The 17408-nt window shown below is 41.7% G+C and overlaps 1 protein-coding gene across 1 annotated transcript in view; it reads left to right on the top strand.

Moving 5' to 3' along the window:
• LOC121580885 (receptor-type tyrosine-protein phosphatase N2) overlaps window positions 1-17408 on the top strand; it is a 186267-nt gene that overhangs the window by 16372 nt on the left and 152487 nt on the right. The window contains exon 3 of the mRNA XM_045224816.1: window positions 11344-11463. Coding sequence (XP_045080751.1) covers window positions 11344-11463 — 120 coding nt within the window. The remainder of the gene's footprint in view (window positions 1-11343; window positions 11464-17408) is intronic.

Here is a 17408-nt window from a genome sequence, read left to right as displayed (position 1 = left end):
CCCACCTTTTCACAACACAACTGATTTGCTCAAACGCATTAAGAAGGAAAGAAGTTCCACAAATTAACTTTTAAGAAGGCACACCTGTTAATTGAAATGCATTCCAGGTGACTACCTCATGAAGCTGGTTGAGAGAATGCCAAGAGTGTGCAACGCTGTCATCAAGGCAAAGGGTGGCTATTTGAAGAATCTCAAATATAACATATATTTTGATTTGTTTTACACTTTTTTGGTTACTACATGATTCCATATGTGTTTTCATAGTTTTGATGTCTTCACTATTATTCTACAATATAGTAAGTTATGAACTTCACAGGGTGGTGAAAGTGCAAGGTGATTGTAAGGTCCTGTATTTATTTTCTTAGTTCACCTTGTGTTCTTGAACGTAGCCTTGCCTTTCATTTTTGTTCATTGATTCCACCTGTGTTAGTTACTCACCTGGTCTCATCAGCTCCTTATTTAGTTCAGTTCATTCTGTTTGTGCCTTGTGAGGTATTGTTCATTTTGACTCTGCTAAGCCTTTTCCTAGCTCGTTTGGGAGAACCAGTTTTAGCCTTCCGTCCTAGTTTTGTTTCACCTGCCTGTTTGCCTACCTGTGTATGACCATTGCCTGCCTGTGACCACGATTCCTGCCTTCTGCGAAGGCGTAATAAACACCTGCCGCGCTCTGCACGTGAATCTACACCTTTTTGTGGAAGACAATTCATATTTTGGTTTGTTTGTTTGCAAGACTCACTCACAGGGTCCTGCTGTTTTGTTTGCTTAATATTTCTTTGCTTGACTGGGATTCTCATACATTTGCACGCTGACACACGCTCATGGTTCATATTTGATGTTTGTTTCACGTGGGAGGAAGATATCATTGCTGCTTGGAAAAGGGATATGTGAAACAGGATATGTGGTGAATAGGGTGACCTGTGCTACTTGAGAATGGATATTCATATTTATAAAATGACTGAAATCTACTCATCAGCAATGCATGGCAAACATAAGTGATTTGTAGCAATGGAAAATCCATAGTACTCTCTAGGCTACAGCATTTGACACAATACATTTAACTTGTATGGTCAGTTAATCCCCACCTAGTGGTGCAATTAAGGACTGTTTCATAAATCTACCACAAAACACTCAAGACATACAGTGCCTTGCAAAAGTATTCATCCTCCTTGGCATTTTTCCTATTTTGTTGCATTACAACCTGTAATTTAAATTAATTTTTATTTGGATTTCATGTAATGGACATACACAAAATAGTCCAAATTGGTGAAGTGAAATGAAAAAAATAAGTTGTTTCAAAAAATTCTAAAAAATTAATAACGGAAAAGTGTTGCGTGCATATATATTCACCCCCTTTGCTATGAAGCCCCTAAATAAGATCTGGTGCAACCAATTACCTTCAGAAGTCACATAATTAGTTAAATAAAGTCCACCTGTGTGCAATCTAAGTGTTACATGATCTGTCACATGATCTCAGTATATATACACCTGTTCTTTATTATTATTATTATTAAAAAATGGAAAGAATATGGCACCGCAACAAACCTGCCAAGAGAGGGCCGCCCACCAAAACTCACGGACCAGGCAAGGAGGGCATTAATCAGAGAGGCAACAAATAGACCAAATATAACCCTGAAGGAGCAGCAAAGCTCCACAGCAGAGATTGGAGTATCTGTCCATAGGACCACTTTAAGCCGTACATTCCACAGAGCTGGGCTTTACGGAAGAGTGGCCAGAAAAAAGCCATTGCTTAAAGAAAAAAATAAGCAAACACGTTTGGTGTTCGCCAAAAGCTATGTGGGAGACTCCCCAAACATATGGAAGAAGGTACTCTGGTCAGATGAGACTAAAATTGAGCTTTTTGGCCATCAAGGAAAACGCTATGTCTGGCGCAAACCCAACACATCTCATCACCCCGAGAACACCATCTCCACAGTGGTATTTTTCATCGGCAGGGACTGGGAAACTGGTCAGAATTGAAGGAATGATGGATGGCGCTAAATACAGGGATATTCTTGAGGGAAACCTGTTTCAGTCTTCCAGAGATTTGAGACTGGGATGGAGGTTCACCTTCCAGCAGGACAATGACCCTAAGCATAGTTATGCACGCTCAAATTTTCTGTTTTTTTGTCTTATTTCTTGTTTGTTTCACAATATAAAATATTTTGCATCTTCAAAGTGGTAGGCATGTTGTGTAAATCAAATGATACAAACCCCCCAAAAATCCATTTTAATTCCAGGTTGTAAGGCAACAAAATAGGAAGAATGCCAAGGGGGGTGAATACTTTCGCAAGCCACTGTATAGCAGGGCTCTCCTACCCTGTTCCTGGAGAGCTACCCTCCTGTATGTTTTCACTCCAACCCCAGTTGTAACTAACCTGATTCAGTTTATCAACCAGCTAATTATTAGAATCAGGTGCGCTAGATTAAGGTTAGAGCGATAACCTAAAGGACGGTAGCTCTCCAGGAACAGGGTTGGAGAGCCCTGACCTGCAGTTATGCTTTACTGATTCTGAATGATTGCTACAAGAATAGTTGATGTATAAATATATACAATGATATTGAAAGTGTGCTGGATGTGTCTAGATTATTCTCCTCTGTTTGATTAATTTCCCTGTAAATATTAATCAGTTTCCTAAGCTGTATTGTGTACTGTGTGACTTATAATTAAATACCGGTAGTGCAGAACGCTTCCTCAGCCTGTCTTCATTCCACAAGGAACACCCTCTGTGTGCTCAAGAGTGAAATTGAAACATTGTGTTCCCTGATACAGGAAAGACTGTAATCAATAAGTGTTCAGTAGAAGTATACATAGAAGTGTACAAGGTGCTTTTTTACATTGTTTATGGAGTCATTTTGCAAAGCATCAATGCAGAACTGATGTGGTCTTGGTGTGGTTTTGTAACAGTGAAGTACAGGTCTTGGTGTGGTTTTGTAACCGTGAAGGGCAGGTCTTGGTGTGGTTTTGTAACAGTGAAGGGCAGGTCTTGGTGTGGTTTTGTAACAGTGAAGTACAGGTCTTGGTGTGGTTTTGTAACTGTGAAGGGCAGGTCTTGGTGTGGTTTTGTAACTGTGAAGGGCAGGTCTTGGTGTGGTTTTGTAACTGTGAAGTACAGGTCTTGGTGTGGTTTTATAACTAATAAATTCATACTGTCGTTTATTACGTTAGGACCTATAGGTCTCTGTTGAACGCACCTGTCTGTAGTTTTGCTGTCTTTGCAAAAATATGGTTTTGGATGAGCCATTTATGCATGCTTGGCTTGCTTAAGAAGGAAAGGGATATTTGCATAACATGTTCAATCAATCAAGTAGGATCACACACACACACACACACACACACACACACACACACACACACACGTAGACAATGTATTCTATTCTTAACAATAGAGAACCGTGGAGAGCAGATGTTCCACAATTTAGCGCCAATTTATGATCATTTCCATGCATGTTTATAATTAATATAAAACCATTAAGATTCTGCTAGGACAAGCACATACTGTGATTTCCTTAGAAGTGCCTGATGTTGGCTAGGTGAATCCAACCCCCTCTCTCTCAGTAAAACAACAGACTCCAGGTACTCTTTGAGATGAGCAGTATAAGAGGCATCAGATGTTGATGCCTGTTGAAAACCTGCTGGAGCTCCACACAAACAAAAGAGGATGCTCTTCTCTGTTCCAGCTCCTACTCTGATTAGCTAAATGGGAGTAGGGAACAAACACATCACCATGGCAACTGGCAGAACAGGGAACATAACTAAATTGGCCCATTACCCAGCTGTGTCCTCATGTCTTCATCCAACATGTCACAAACTGATTCAGATTGCTGTGTGACTCCTCACAGCTACAGGTGTAGCTCTTAATTTGACCTAGCTACCTGTATATTGGCACAGCAAAATAATCCTGCAGCAACAGCATTTTTACGTTTAGTCCATAATGTTGCTTGATCGGTGGTTAGGCTATTAGCTGGCCAAAAGTAGACTACATGAAAAGTGCAACAATGTTCATACAACTGTGTGTTAGTGCGGGTTTTCAGTGAATTCATGTAAATGACAAAGCTCATCTGCACTTCCTGCGGTGCAGGAAAATTCTCAGCATCAAAAGATTGATCAAATTAAGATCTGTAGTAGGTTTTGGTCTCTGATAACAGGAAAGCCTGTCTCTACCAGCTCTAAATTTACCAACTCTTATACCGATTAGATAAATAAATAAATAAACTCAGCAAAAAAGAAACGTCCTCTCACTGTCAACTGCGTTTATTTTCAGCAAACTTAACATGTGTAAATATTTGTATGAACATAACAAGGTTCAACAACTGAGACATAAACTGAAGAAGTTCCACAGACGTGTGACTAACATTTAATAAATGTAATAATGTGTCCCTGAAAAAAGTCAAAAGTAACAATCAGTATCTGGTGTGGCCACCAGCTGCATTAAGTACTGCAGTGCATCTCCTCATGGACTGCACCAGATTTGCCAGTTCTTGCTGTGAGATTACCCCACTCTTCCACCAAGGCACCTGCAAGTTCCCTGACATTTCTGGGGGGAATGGCCCTAGCCCTCACCCTCCGATCCAACAGGTCCCAGACGTGCTCAATGGGATTGAAATCCGGGCTCTTCGCTGGCCATGGCAGAATACTGACATTCCTGTCTTGCAGGAAATCATGCACAGAAAGAGCAGGATGGCTGGTGGCATTGTCATGCTGGAGGGTCATGTCAGGATGAGTCTGCAGGAAGGGAACCACATGAGGGAAGAGGATGTCTTCCCTGTGACGCACAGCGTTGAGATTGCCTGCAATGACAACAAGCTCAGTCTGATGATGCTGTGACACACCGCCCCAGACCATGACGGACCCTCCACCTCCAAATCGATCCCACTCCAGAGTACAGGCCTCGGTGTAACGCTCATTCCTTCGACAATAAACGCGAATCCGACCATCACCCCTGGTGAGACAAAACCGAGACTCGTCAGTGAAGAGCACTTTTTGCCAGTCCTGTCTGGTCCAGCGACGGTGGGTTTGTGCCCATAGGCGATGTTGTTGCCGGTGATGTCTGGTGAGGACCTGCCTTACAACAGGCCTACAAGCTCTCAGTCCAGCCTCTCTCAGCCTATTGCGGACAGTCTGAGCACTGATGGAGGGATTGTGTGTTCCTGGTGTAACTTGGGCAGTTGTTGTTGCCATCCTGTACCTGTCCCGCAGGTGTGATGTTCGGCTGTGCAGGTGTTGTTACACGTGGTCTGCCACTGCGAGGACGATCAGCTGTCTGTCCTGTCTCCCTGTACGGACATTGCAATTTATTGCCCTGGCCACATCTGCAGTCCTCATGCTTCCTTGCAGCATGCCTAAGACACGTTCACACAGATGAGCAGGGACCCTGGGCATCTTTCTTTTGGTGTTTTTCAGAGTCAGTAGAAAGGCCTCTTTAGTGTCCTAAGTCCTGTGACCTTAATTGCCTACCGTCTGTAAACTGTTAGTGTCTTAACGACCGTTCCACAGGTGCATGTTCATTAATTTTTTATGGTTCATTGAACAAGCATGGGAAGCAGTGTTTAAACCCTTTACAACGAAGATCTGTGAAGTTATTTGGTTTTTTACGAATTATCTTTGAAAGACAGGGTCCTGAAAAAGGGACATTTATATGTTTTTTTCTTCTTCTCACAAATAAAATAATACATAGGCTATAATGAGAAAATAACGGTTTTATTCTGGCCCTCCTGCTTAGGCTACTGTAATGCTCTTGCTGTCAGATTAAATGTTCTGATATGAGAATTGTCATGCCAGCTCTGTGGTAAATGTGTTTGCTTGGATGCACTGCTCCTTTTTTTTCAATTTTAGCCTAAAATGACATACCCATCATACCCAAATCTATACTGCCTGTAGCTCAGGACCTGAAGCAAGGATATGCATATTCTTGATATCATTTGAAAGAAAACACTTTGAAGTTTGTGGAAATGTGAAATTAATGTAGGAGAATATAACACATTAGATCTGGTGCAAGATAATACAAACAACAAAACATGTGTTTTCTATTTATTTTTTTGTTGCATCACCTTTGAAATGCACCAGATGGCAGCAGATGGCAGCAGATGGCAGCAGTGAGTGTGCAAAGTTTCAGACTGATCCACTGCTCATTAATGGGAGAACACTTCAATGGACCACAGATGTAATGCTTTGTATTTAGCATGGAAAGCCTTCCGTTAGGAATACCCACCTCTGAAATAATCATGAACCTAACATATTTGTTTAATAATTTACTATAGAGGGTCACCACAGCAGCAGACTCAAGCTGTTTTCCTGGCTGCGTTGTGTTCTTTTGAATGTCGCTCCTCTGCTGTGGGATGTGGGAGGGGAGCTAGAAAAGAGCCCATGTCTGTGTCCGTTATGGGCCCAGGTCAAGAGTAGTGTACTATATAGAGTGCTTTTTGGGATGCAGCCCATATCTCTACACTGAAGCCTAATGAACTGGATCAAGATCTTTTACAGGGCCGGCCCCTGAGGGCCAACCAGAGACTGACCAGACTATAGCCATACAGAGTCCCTCTTTTCCCAGACCACTCAACCAGATCGATTACTCTGGCCTCCCCCGGCACAATCTGACATGTTTATTAACACTGTCCACATCCAAATGTCGCTCTGTTCCCTATATAGTGCACTTCTTTTGACCATACCCCAGGCTGGGCTCTGGTCAAAAGTAGTGCACTATATAGAGAAAGAATAGGGTGCAATTTGGGACACAGACACTGAGCTGGATGGGAAATAAAAGTCCTCCTACTCTGGCAGCAGCTAGCATCACCATGGTCCATTAACTCACAGCCTCCCACTCAGAGAACCTTCTATTGGCTATAGCATCACTCACATGATTGACTGCATCGACTGATGCCGTGCATGGCTTTGGTCTACAACACACACTGGATAAACATCTGAAGTGTAGTGCAATGCAGAGATCTTTTTTTTCTATTTAGGCTTGAAGTATCATCTTGTTTTTTTGTACGAGACAATCAGAATTCAGTGCACTTATCCATTTCCTGATCATTCATTTATTGGTTTACCCTTATCATTTTTGGTGATATCGTATAGATAGATGGAGATGGATTGGTCAAGTTGCATCCTATTTACTTGATTGAATATGGGAGTTGTTTACAGTTGCTCTAGCTGTACAGACCGGTGTAGCACAGCAGAACACGACCACCTGGCCACTTCCAAGCAGAGATAATACATCAACAACAATTCAATGAGGCATTTCTAGACTACAACCAGCGAGCATCTCCTCAATCATAATGCAAACCACTCCCATGACAATGGCCTTTAAATTCTCATTTGCTGTAATTCCACGCCGTAAATCAAGTGGAAGGAAGGGGGTTCTGGCTCTGAAGTACAGCTCCAGGTACGGGGGCGAAGATAGATGAGAGAGAAGCTGTTCCTGACTTAAAAATGGATGGCTATAATTACGAGTAATAATTCAAACGTTGCCATAACTAGAGTATAGTACAGCAAGTGGAAGATATGAAAAGCAGGGGCTCCAAAGATGCAAGCCTGATACAACTGATGCTTTACTGAATGACATTTGATAGGATACAGTAGATTATTCTATGCTATGTTTTGTGAATATAGATTGGATTCAGTTAGATTCATTTATTAGTCATAAATTAACAAAAACAAGAAAATCGTCTTCCTGTTCGTACATAAGCAAAAAAAACATACATTACACAATATTGACAACACATACAATACAATAAAATGTGTCATTGCACAAGTAGCAGTGCTAAGTGCATAGGTTACAGTCTCTTATCTCTCAGGGACTACAGATGAAAATTAGCTAGCTATCTAAATCTGGTGCAATGGCATGTTGTAAGTGGTCCCTGACAAATAAACAAATAAAGAAATAAATATGTCCATTATAGAACATAGGTGGTAACAGAGAGGGAGTGCTTGATACAGGCAGTAGAGAGACTGATTTGACACCATAGAGCCAGGCCACAGGTCACTCTCAACTAACTAGTGAATATAGCTCCTCCTCTTCTCCATTTGATAGCGATGGTTACAATGTGTGGTAAAAAAAAGACTTGGCTTTTACCATGGAGGATTGCAATTATGTAACTTCATCTGAGGTGCATACTCTAAGGGTTATTGATTTGTTAACCCTTCGTTCACCTCGGCAGCGCTATAGCAACCCACCCTATAGCAACACTAGAATACTGAATTGAAATGAGGAACATTTATTTTTACCTGGCCCTCACTGAGCGTTTGAAAAAAAAAAACATGTAACCGTCCCCCTCCAAAATTATCATTAAAACAAAATAGCAGGGAATATTAAATCCCTTTTTAGTAGAATATCATTGTTGCAGTTGTGATTTCTATCAAATCAACCTGTGGTTGAGAACCCCTGCTGTATTCATACCATATTCATGTTATCCGCTAGAAGGTGGCATTTACCAATTTAAGTGTTAAGGACCATCCACACCAAGGATGAAAACTATAATGATAAAACTATAAAACGCTGGCGAGCATCCACACTAGAGGAACGTTTATCGTTCTACAGCCTACACCTGTCAATCAACTGATCAAAGTTTCCTACTACATGCTACATGCTGTATCAATCACAATTATATTTTCTGTTGTATTTTTGACTTTATGTTTTTTACCCCATATGTAACTCTGTGTTGTTTTTATTGCACTGCTTTGCTTTATCTTGGCCAGGTCGCAGTTGTAAATGAGAACCTGTTCTCAACTGGCTTACCTGGTTAAATAAAGGTGAAAAAAAAAAATATATAATAATAAAAAAATCAATCACATTTATTTTTCAATCAATCAAATCTATTTATAAAGCCCTTTTTTTATCAGCAGATGTCACAAAGTGCTTATACAGAAACCCAGCCTAAAGCAAGCAAGCAATGCAGATGTAGAAGCACGGTGGCTAGGAAAAACTCCCTAGAAAGGCAGGAACCTAGGAAGAAACCTAGAGAGGAACCAGGCTCTGAGGGGTGGCCAGTCCTCTTCTGGCTGGCTATTAAAGCTAGATAGTTTTTCAAGATGTTCAAACGTTCATAGATGACCAGCAGGGTCAAATAAAAATCACAGTGGTTATAGAGGGTGCAACAGCTCAGCACCTCAGGAGTAAATGTCAGTTGGCTTTTCATAGCCAAGCATTCAAAGGTCGAGACAGCAGGTGCAGTAGAGACAGTGGGAGAGAGAGAGAGCGAGCGAGAGGGAGGGAGGGAGGGAGGGAGGGAGGGGGAGGGGGGAGAGAGAGAGAGAGAGAGAGAGAGAGAGAGAGAGAGAGAGAGAGAGAGAGAGAGAGAGAGAGAGAGAGAGAGAGAGAGAGAGAGAGAGAGAGAGAGAGAGAGAGAGAGAGAGAGAGAGAGAGAGAGAGAGAGAGAGAGAGAGAGAGAGAGAGAGAGTAAATACAGTTTTTACCTGTCAAAGTGCAAGAAAAAAAACCTTGACAGATGATGAAATGGCAGATCTGTGCATTCCTCCAGGCTACGCGCTGCAGCAGTTGGGCATGCAAAGCCCCTCTACTGATTAGGCCTACGTTTTTAGACAATAACATTATTCTACCTAGGCTACAACAACACAGTGCAATAACGAAAACTTTATTGTTATCAAGTGACTACACAATTATTGGCTAGGGCTGTAAACTGTAGGCTAATTAGATTACTTTTTTTTTTATTAGGATTAGCTGTGGCGATTGCAGCAGCTACTCTTCCTGGGGTTCACACAGAACATGAAACATGACATAATAAAGAACATTAATGGACAAGAACAGCTTAAGAACAGAACTACATGCATTTAAAACGCCACACCTAGCTGGTGGGGTAAGTGTTGTGTGTAAGTTGTTGCAGGCTAGCTTCCCATTTCATCACTACAAGTGCTATTTGATTCGCCAGATATGCTACACGCCCACATTCTGGATATGCTAAGCACAAAGAGGGACTGATCAAATACTGACATTTAATAGATTACAAATTACATAACCCTCCCCTGGACTAAGTTAATAAAAAAATACAACAAAAAAGCATGCCCTCCCCCATTTTCCTCTGGGTAACAATTGCGTACATTTCTTCCAGTCGCTTACCAACATGGACCATTGCCAACATGTTTGCATTGCACCATTTGAATTGGATCTCACTCAGCGATGGAAGTTATACTTGTGAACTAAAAACAATGATGAATTTGCAGTGTTACTCTACTGTGCTTTTACCATGCACAAAACATTTAAAGGTGAATTTCCCCCTTAAATTAAGTGAAAAAGTTAAGGGTGCCCATGAGGACCCTTAACTGCTTCATTCAGTATGGATATCAATGTAAACAGCATTTGCGGAGGTGAATGTTGCTTTCATTTGCTCTGGTTACAAAAGAAAAACATCAACCAGCTAGCTAGCTACTTAGCTAAACAATGGAAGGTGCACAATCCATGGCTACAAAGCTAGCTTGCTAGTTAGCTATAGATACTCTTTAAGCTAGCTTGATGTACTAGAAAGTAATATAAACAAGTTGAGAAAAAAAGTAACTACAAGAAACATGGTTTATTATCTTCTGAAGCAATTTGGTTATCCTGTCTTGATTGTAGAAGTTCTATTTTGCTATCTCACAAAATGAAAGAGATCTCTTTGATGGAGACTTTTAGTCAGTGAATCAGGTCATCTCCATGGTAACCAGATACTCTTTCTGCCATACATGCCTTCAAACTACCGTAAAACCCCTTAAGTATGCCCTTACCTAAGGAAATATTTGAGGGGCTCTATGCAACACCCTTAAACAATTCCCTTAGGTAAGGGAAAATTATTCCTTAAGGTAAACCCTTAAGGAAAACATTCAAGATGTCTTATGCAACTGGGCCCAGGCCCGCTGATATGGAGAGAAGGCTAGATGAGCCTTCACTGATAACGTCTCTCTGTTGATGAGCCAGTGCTTATCACCATGCTGATAGCATCCCCTGTAACGTGAGAAGCATTATCTCCCATTGAAGAATATCTCAATCTCTGACAAAAGCTGCTCTATCAGCGTTGATACTGAAGAAGAGAATGTTGTGCTTCTTGGTGAGAAGCTTTTATAAAAATACATACTTAAAAAAAAGGCTACTTATAATAATGATTTGTATCAAAGTATGTTTATTGGTACCTAACATTATTACTGTTTGAAGTCTCTGGGTGGGGAACATAAAAGGCAGACTTTAGTAGTGGTCCTTTGTAGCTCAATAGGTAGAGCATGGCTTGTAACGCCAGGGTAGTAGGTTAAAATGGTTAAAATGTATGCACGCATGACTATAAGTCGCTTTGGATAGATGGCATATACTGTATATTACCATACTGTATGTTCCTGACTCTCTGTCCTTCTTTCCCCAGATGGAATGTTCGGGAGGTGTCAATCCACGCCCGTTCCGGTGGCAGAGGTATACACGTATGATGTGTCTCCGTCTGTGGTTCAGCGCTTCAGGTCTTTGCTGCAGAAACTCACCGACAGAGGTAAGTACAGTACAGTACACCAACGCTATCACTACCGTTTCTGCTGCTGCTACTGCTGCCGTCACTGTCAGGGTATGTCAATGTAACGTTGCCTGGCTACCCAGACTCCTTGCTCCGGTCAAACTCTACACCACGCCCACGGACGTTAGTTTCTTCTCCACAATGAGTCTGGATTTGAGTACCTCCCCGACCCTTCACCAAATGCGAATACATTCGGGACCGTCTGATTGGTCCCAAAACCGATGGGTTGGTCCAGAGCCAGAACACACATGGGTAAAGGGGCGGTTTGAAAATGTGTCATTGGCTTTGATACTGTGATTGCAGTGGCGGTCGGTGCCATTTAAGATTAGGGAGGAAGATGTATTTTTATGAGCATAGTTTTATTTCTAGTACAGCATATTGGATGACTGTTGGATCACCCAGCTCAATGTAACATCGATAGGTTTAGGCTACTACATGATACTCAAATCTAACTCATCTAGGGTGTATGTAATCATTACAAACTGTTGCAAAACAAGAGTTTCTATTGGACAAATTTGTGTAGGTCTATCCACGTTTTGTTCCTTTTGCTTCCGTTTAGGAAACGTTTTTCAACAGAATCGGCGGAATGAATACACCAATGATCAAATCAAATCAAATTGTATTGGTCACGTTCACATATTTAGCAGATGTTATTGCGGTTGTAGCGAAATGCTTGTGTTCCTAGCTCCAACAGTGCAGTAATATCTAACAATAACCAACAATACACACAAATCTAAAAGTAAAATAATGGAATTAAGAAATATATAAATATTAGGACCAGCAATGTCGGAGTGGCATTGACTAGAATACAGTAGAATACAGTATATAGATATGAAATGAATAAAACAGTATGTAAACATTATCAAAGTGACCAGTGATTCCATGTCTATTTACATAGGGCAGCAGCATCTAAGGTGCAGGGTTGACTAACCGGGTGGTAGCCAGCTAGTGACTAAGTTCAGGGCAGGGTACTGGGTTAGTGATGGCTATTTAACAGTCTGATGGCCTTAAGATTGAAGCTGTTTTTCAGTCTCTCGTCCCAGCTTTGATGCACATGTACTGACCTCGCCTTCTGGATGATAGCGGGGTGAACAGGCCGTGGCTCGGGTGGTTGATGTCCTTGATGATCTTTTTGGCCTTCCTGTGACATCGGGTGCTGCAGGTGTTCTGGAGGGCAGGCAGTGTGCCCCCGGTGATGCGTTGGGCAGTCCGCACCACCCTCTGGAGAGCCCTTCGGTTGCGGGCGGTGCAGTTGCCGTACCATGCGGTGATAAATCACGACAGGATGCTCTCAATGGTGCATCTGTAAAAGTTTGTGAGGGTCTTAGGGGCCAAGCCGAATTTCTTCAGCCTCCTGAGGTTGAAGAGGCGCTGTTGTTTCTTGTTCACAACACTGTCTGTGTGGGTGGACCATTTCATATTTTTTGTGATGTGTACACCGAGGAACTTTAAGTTTTTTACCTTCTCCACTATGTTCCCACAATGTGGATGGGGGCGTGCTCCCTCTGCTGTCTCCTGAAGTCCACGATCAGCTCCTTCATTTTGTTGACGTTGAGGGAGAGGTTATTTTTCCTGGCACCACTCTGCCACACACAGCCATACACAGTTCACACACAGTTCACTTTCATAGCAGCCACATACAAACAGCATCATCACTTTGTTCGTTGTATAATTCCTTCTCGCATCTACGCGCTCTCCTCCTCTCACCTTTTCCCTTATCTTGTGGACTTCAGTGCACAACACAACAGCTGTCTGTGACCAGGTGAAAAAAACTCTCCAAGTCAAACCTTCATACCATAACTGCTAACTGCTACACACAGCCTACATCGTTGTCACCATATTAGCTAACGTCAGAGTCAACATAGCTACTAGAACCAGTATTGGATAGCCTTAGCCAGCAAGCTAATATGGCATTCCTCTCTGTTTGAGCCAGGTGTTTGAATAGGCTGAATTAGCTATCTGCATTAGTTAAGTAAGTGAAAGTGAAAAAAATTAAACAAAATATACCTAGCTCTCTCTCTCTGCTGCTTCTCATACATTTTTGAATAAATTAATTTGTTCAAAACCCTTAAACTATTGTATTTTTCTCTCTTTGAGTTAGCTACTCACCACATGTTATGCACCGCAGCGCTAGCTAGCTGTAGCTTATGCTTTCAGTACTAGATTCATTATCTGATCCTTTGATTGGGTGGACAACATGTCAGTTCATGCAAGAGCTCTGCTAGGTTGGAGGATGTCCTCCGGAAGTTGTCATAATTACTGTGCAAGTCTATGGAAGGGGGTGAGGACCATGAGTCTCCTAGGTTTTGTATTGAAGTCAATGTACCCAGAGGAGGACGGAAAATAGCTGTCCTCCGGCTACACCATGGTGCTACTCTACAGAGTGCTGTTGAGGCTGCTGTAGACCTTAATTGAAAAACAGTGTTTTTTAATCAGTTATTTGGTGACGTGAATATATTTTGTATAGGTCTATCTAAAAAGGCTAACTTTTTTAATGTTTTAACTATTTTTATTTTTATGAAATTCACTGAGGATCCTCCGCTGTCTGATTGGTTAGAGACGATCCAATCACTGATGACTTTGTTTTGTACAACGCCCCTTGTGCCCCTCATCACCACAAACGACTTCAACGATGGCAGTCTCAGGCTAAAGTATGTAGCGAACGACAGAGCAGTGGATTAATTTAGTGAGAGTCATCAGGCTAAATGTAACGCACCATTTGGAGGGTTCAAAGAGTGGAACGTCAACTAGAAGGCAGGATATAGGAGGTCATAAACGTGAATTCATTCTTAAAAGCAACACATTATTGGAATTTATAGACATTTGTCAGGCATACTAATCAATGATCATTAACTCAAATTTCCACTCTTACACCAGCGCTACCACTTACTGCTGCTGCCGTCACTGTCTGCCACAGCCCTCTCTGAGGCATCCTCAGAGACCCAGCCACCCCATTGGTATTGGTGGGGAAATGTCAGCAATGCATAATTGTGTGCTTGCTTCAGTCAATACTTCTTCTACTACACTATGCTCAATTTTACAACACTGACAATTAAAACTTCTAAACTTCTTCCACTACCATAAAAATAAATTTTAAGAACGCTGAACAAGCACACAAATGTTCATTTTCTAGTTATTAATGTGCTTGCTACAGCAAGACCACTCTATATATTCCACATACTTCTGATTCATTATTAGTATGACTTTCTTCAGCACAGAGGTCCGTACAGTACACCCACGCTACAGCTGTCACCGTCACTGTCTGTCGATCAGACCTCCTGAGGCATCCTCAGCACCCCAGCCCTCACTGGCATTGGTGGGGAAATGTCAGCTATGCATAATTAGATTGGTATATTCCTGTATTCCCATCATCAGAAAGCAGATGTTTCTTCCTGATGTCCTGTCTTCACCAGGAAACTGTTGAATCAGATTACAGTGGGGAAAAAAAGTATTTAGTCAGCCAACAATTGTGCAAGTTCTCCCACTTAAAAAGATGAGAGAGGCCTGTAATTTTCATCATAGGTACACGTCAACTATGACAGACAAATTGAGAAGAAAAAATCCAGAAAATCACATTGTAGGATTTTTAATGAATTTATTTGCAAATTATGGTGGAAAATAAGTATTTGGTCACCTACAAACAAGCAAGATTTCTGGCTCTCACAGACCTGTAACTTCTTCTTTAAGAGGCTCCCCTGTCCTCCACTCGTTACCTGTATTAATGGCACCTGTTTGAACTTGTTATCAGTATAAAAGACACCTGTCCACAACCTCAAACAGTCACACTCCAAACTCCACTATGGCCAAGACCAAAGAGCTGTCAAAGGAACCAGAAACAAAATTGTAGACCTGCACCAGGTTGGGAAGACTGAATCTGCAATAGGTAAGCAGCTTGGTTTGAAGAAATCAACTGTGGGAGCAATTATTATGAAATGGAAGACATACAAGACCACTGATAATCTCCCTCGATCTGGGGCTCCACGCAAGATCTCACCCCGTGGGGTCAAAATGATCACAAGAACGGTGAGCAAAAATCCCAGAACCACACGGGGGGACCTAGTGAATGACCTGCAGAGAGCTGGGACCAAAGTAACAAAGCCTACCATCAGTAACACACTACGCCGCCAGGGACTCAAATCCTGCAGTGCCAGACGTGTCCCCCTGCTTAAGCCAGTACATGTCCAGGCCCGTCTGAAGTTTGCTAGAGTGCATTTGGATGATCCAGAAGAGGATTGGGAGAATGTCATATGGTCAGATGAAACCAAAATATAACTTTTTGGTAAAAACTCAACTTGTCGTGTTTGGAGGGCAAAGAATGCTGAGTTGCATCCAAAGAACACCATACCTACTGTGAAGCATGGGGGTGGAAACATCATGCTTTGGGGCTGTTTTTCTGCAAAGGGACCAGGACGACTGATCTGTGTAAAGGAAAGAATGAATGGGGCCATGTATCGTGAGATTTTGAGTGAAAACCTCCTTCCCTCAGCAAGGGCATTGAAGATGAAACGTGGCTGGGTCTTTCAGCATGACAATGATCCCAAACACACCGCCCGGGCAACAAAGGAGTGGCTTCGTAAGAAGCATTTCAAGGTCCTGGAGTGGCCTAGCCAGTCTCCAGATCTCAACCCCATAGAAAATCTTTGGAGGGAGTTGAAAGTCCGTGTTGCCCAGCGACAGCCCCAAAACATCACTGCTCTAGAGGAGATCTGCATGGAGGAATGGGCCAAAATACCAGCAACAGTGTGTGAAAACCTTGTGAAGACTTACAGAAAACGTTTGACCTGTGTCATTGCCAACAAAGGGTATATAACAAAGTATTGAGTAACTTTTGTTATTGACCAAATACTTATTTTCCACCATAATTTGCAAATAAATTCATTAAAAATCCTACAATGTGATTTTCTGGATTATTTTTTCTCATTTTGTCTGTCATAGTTGATGTGTACCTATGATGAAAATGCAGGCCTCTCTCATCTTTTTAATTGGGAGAACTTGCACAATTGGTGGCTGACTAAATACTTTTTTCCCCCCACTGTATTTATTTCCCCTTCCCTCACATAGACCCATACCTACTGTAGTTGGGGTTTTGTGTGGATCATATCAGGTACATTTCGTAAGCCTTTAAGCATAACCTTAAAATTCATCCACTGACTTTTATTCCACAGACAAAGTATAAAGCCATACTGACAACTGATTTTCTACAGTATGTTCTAGAATGCCATGAACTTCATACCTCAGACTGTGCTTGGCAAATGGGGCTGTAATGACCATAAATAACCACCAGAGGGCGACCAATGCCTGTGTATCATAGACCATATATATGCTGTGGATTCCATCCTCCCAACAGCAGTATGTCGTTGATGTATAAAGAGAGTAGACATGTAAGGACATGTTTATACAGCACATGAAGAGCAATATTGCAGAATTGGAGAAAGACATGACTTTTTAAGTTAAATCCAATTTTACACAGCCACCAAGTCATCATGTTTAATATTTACTGAGCTATTGACAAATTATGATTGTTGTTTTATATAGATAAAATACCTTATCCTCTAGCAAGCCCCTGAAATCTACTTACATTTCTAGAAATCAGCTCTAGATGGGCAAGCTACATAATGATATTCAGATTCCATAGTGCACAGTGCTGATTAATTTTGAAGAGTTTATCAACATATCCAGCTGAAATGAAATATGCTAATAGTTATTTTACCCTTGCTGTCTGAAAAACCATTAGGGGAACAAAACTGCAAAGAGCATCTGCATTTCAATCCCAGAACAGAGCACAGCAAAGCAACATGATGAGCAGAGCAGCACAAACCTAGGCTGCATCCCAAATGGCATCCTATTCCCTACACAGTTCACTACTTTTGACCAGATCCCTATGGGCTCAAAAGTAGTGCACGATGTAGGGAATAGGGTGCCAT

This window comes from Coregonus clupeaformis, chromosome 14 (genome assembly GCF_020615455.1).
Source record: "Coregonus clupeaformis isolate EN_2021a chromosome 14, ASM2061545v1, whole genome shotgun sequence".
Lineage (NCBI taxonomy): Eukaryota > Metazoa > Chordata > Actinopteri > Salmoniformes > Salmonidae > Coregonus > Coregonus clupeaformis.
Note: the sequence above shows the minus strand (reverse complement) of the source record. Positions and strands in the feature narration are given on the sequence as shown.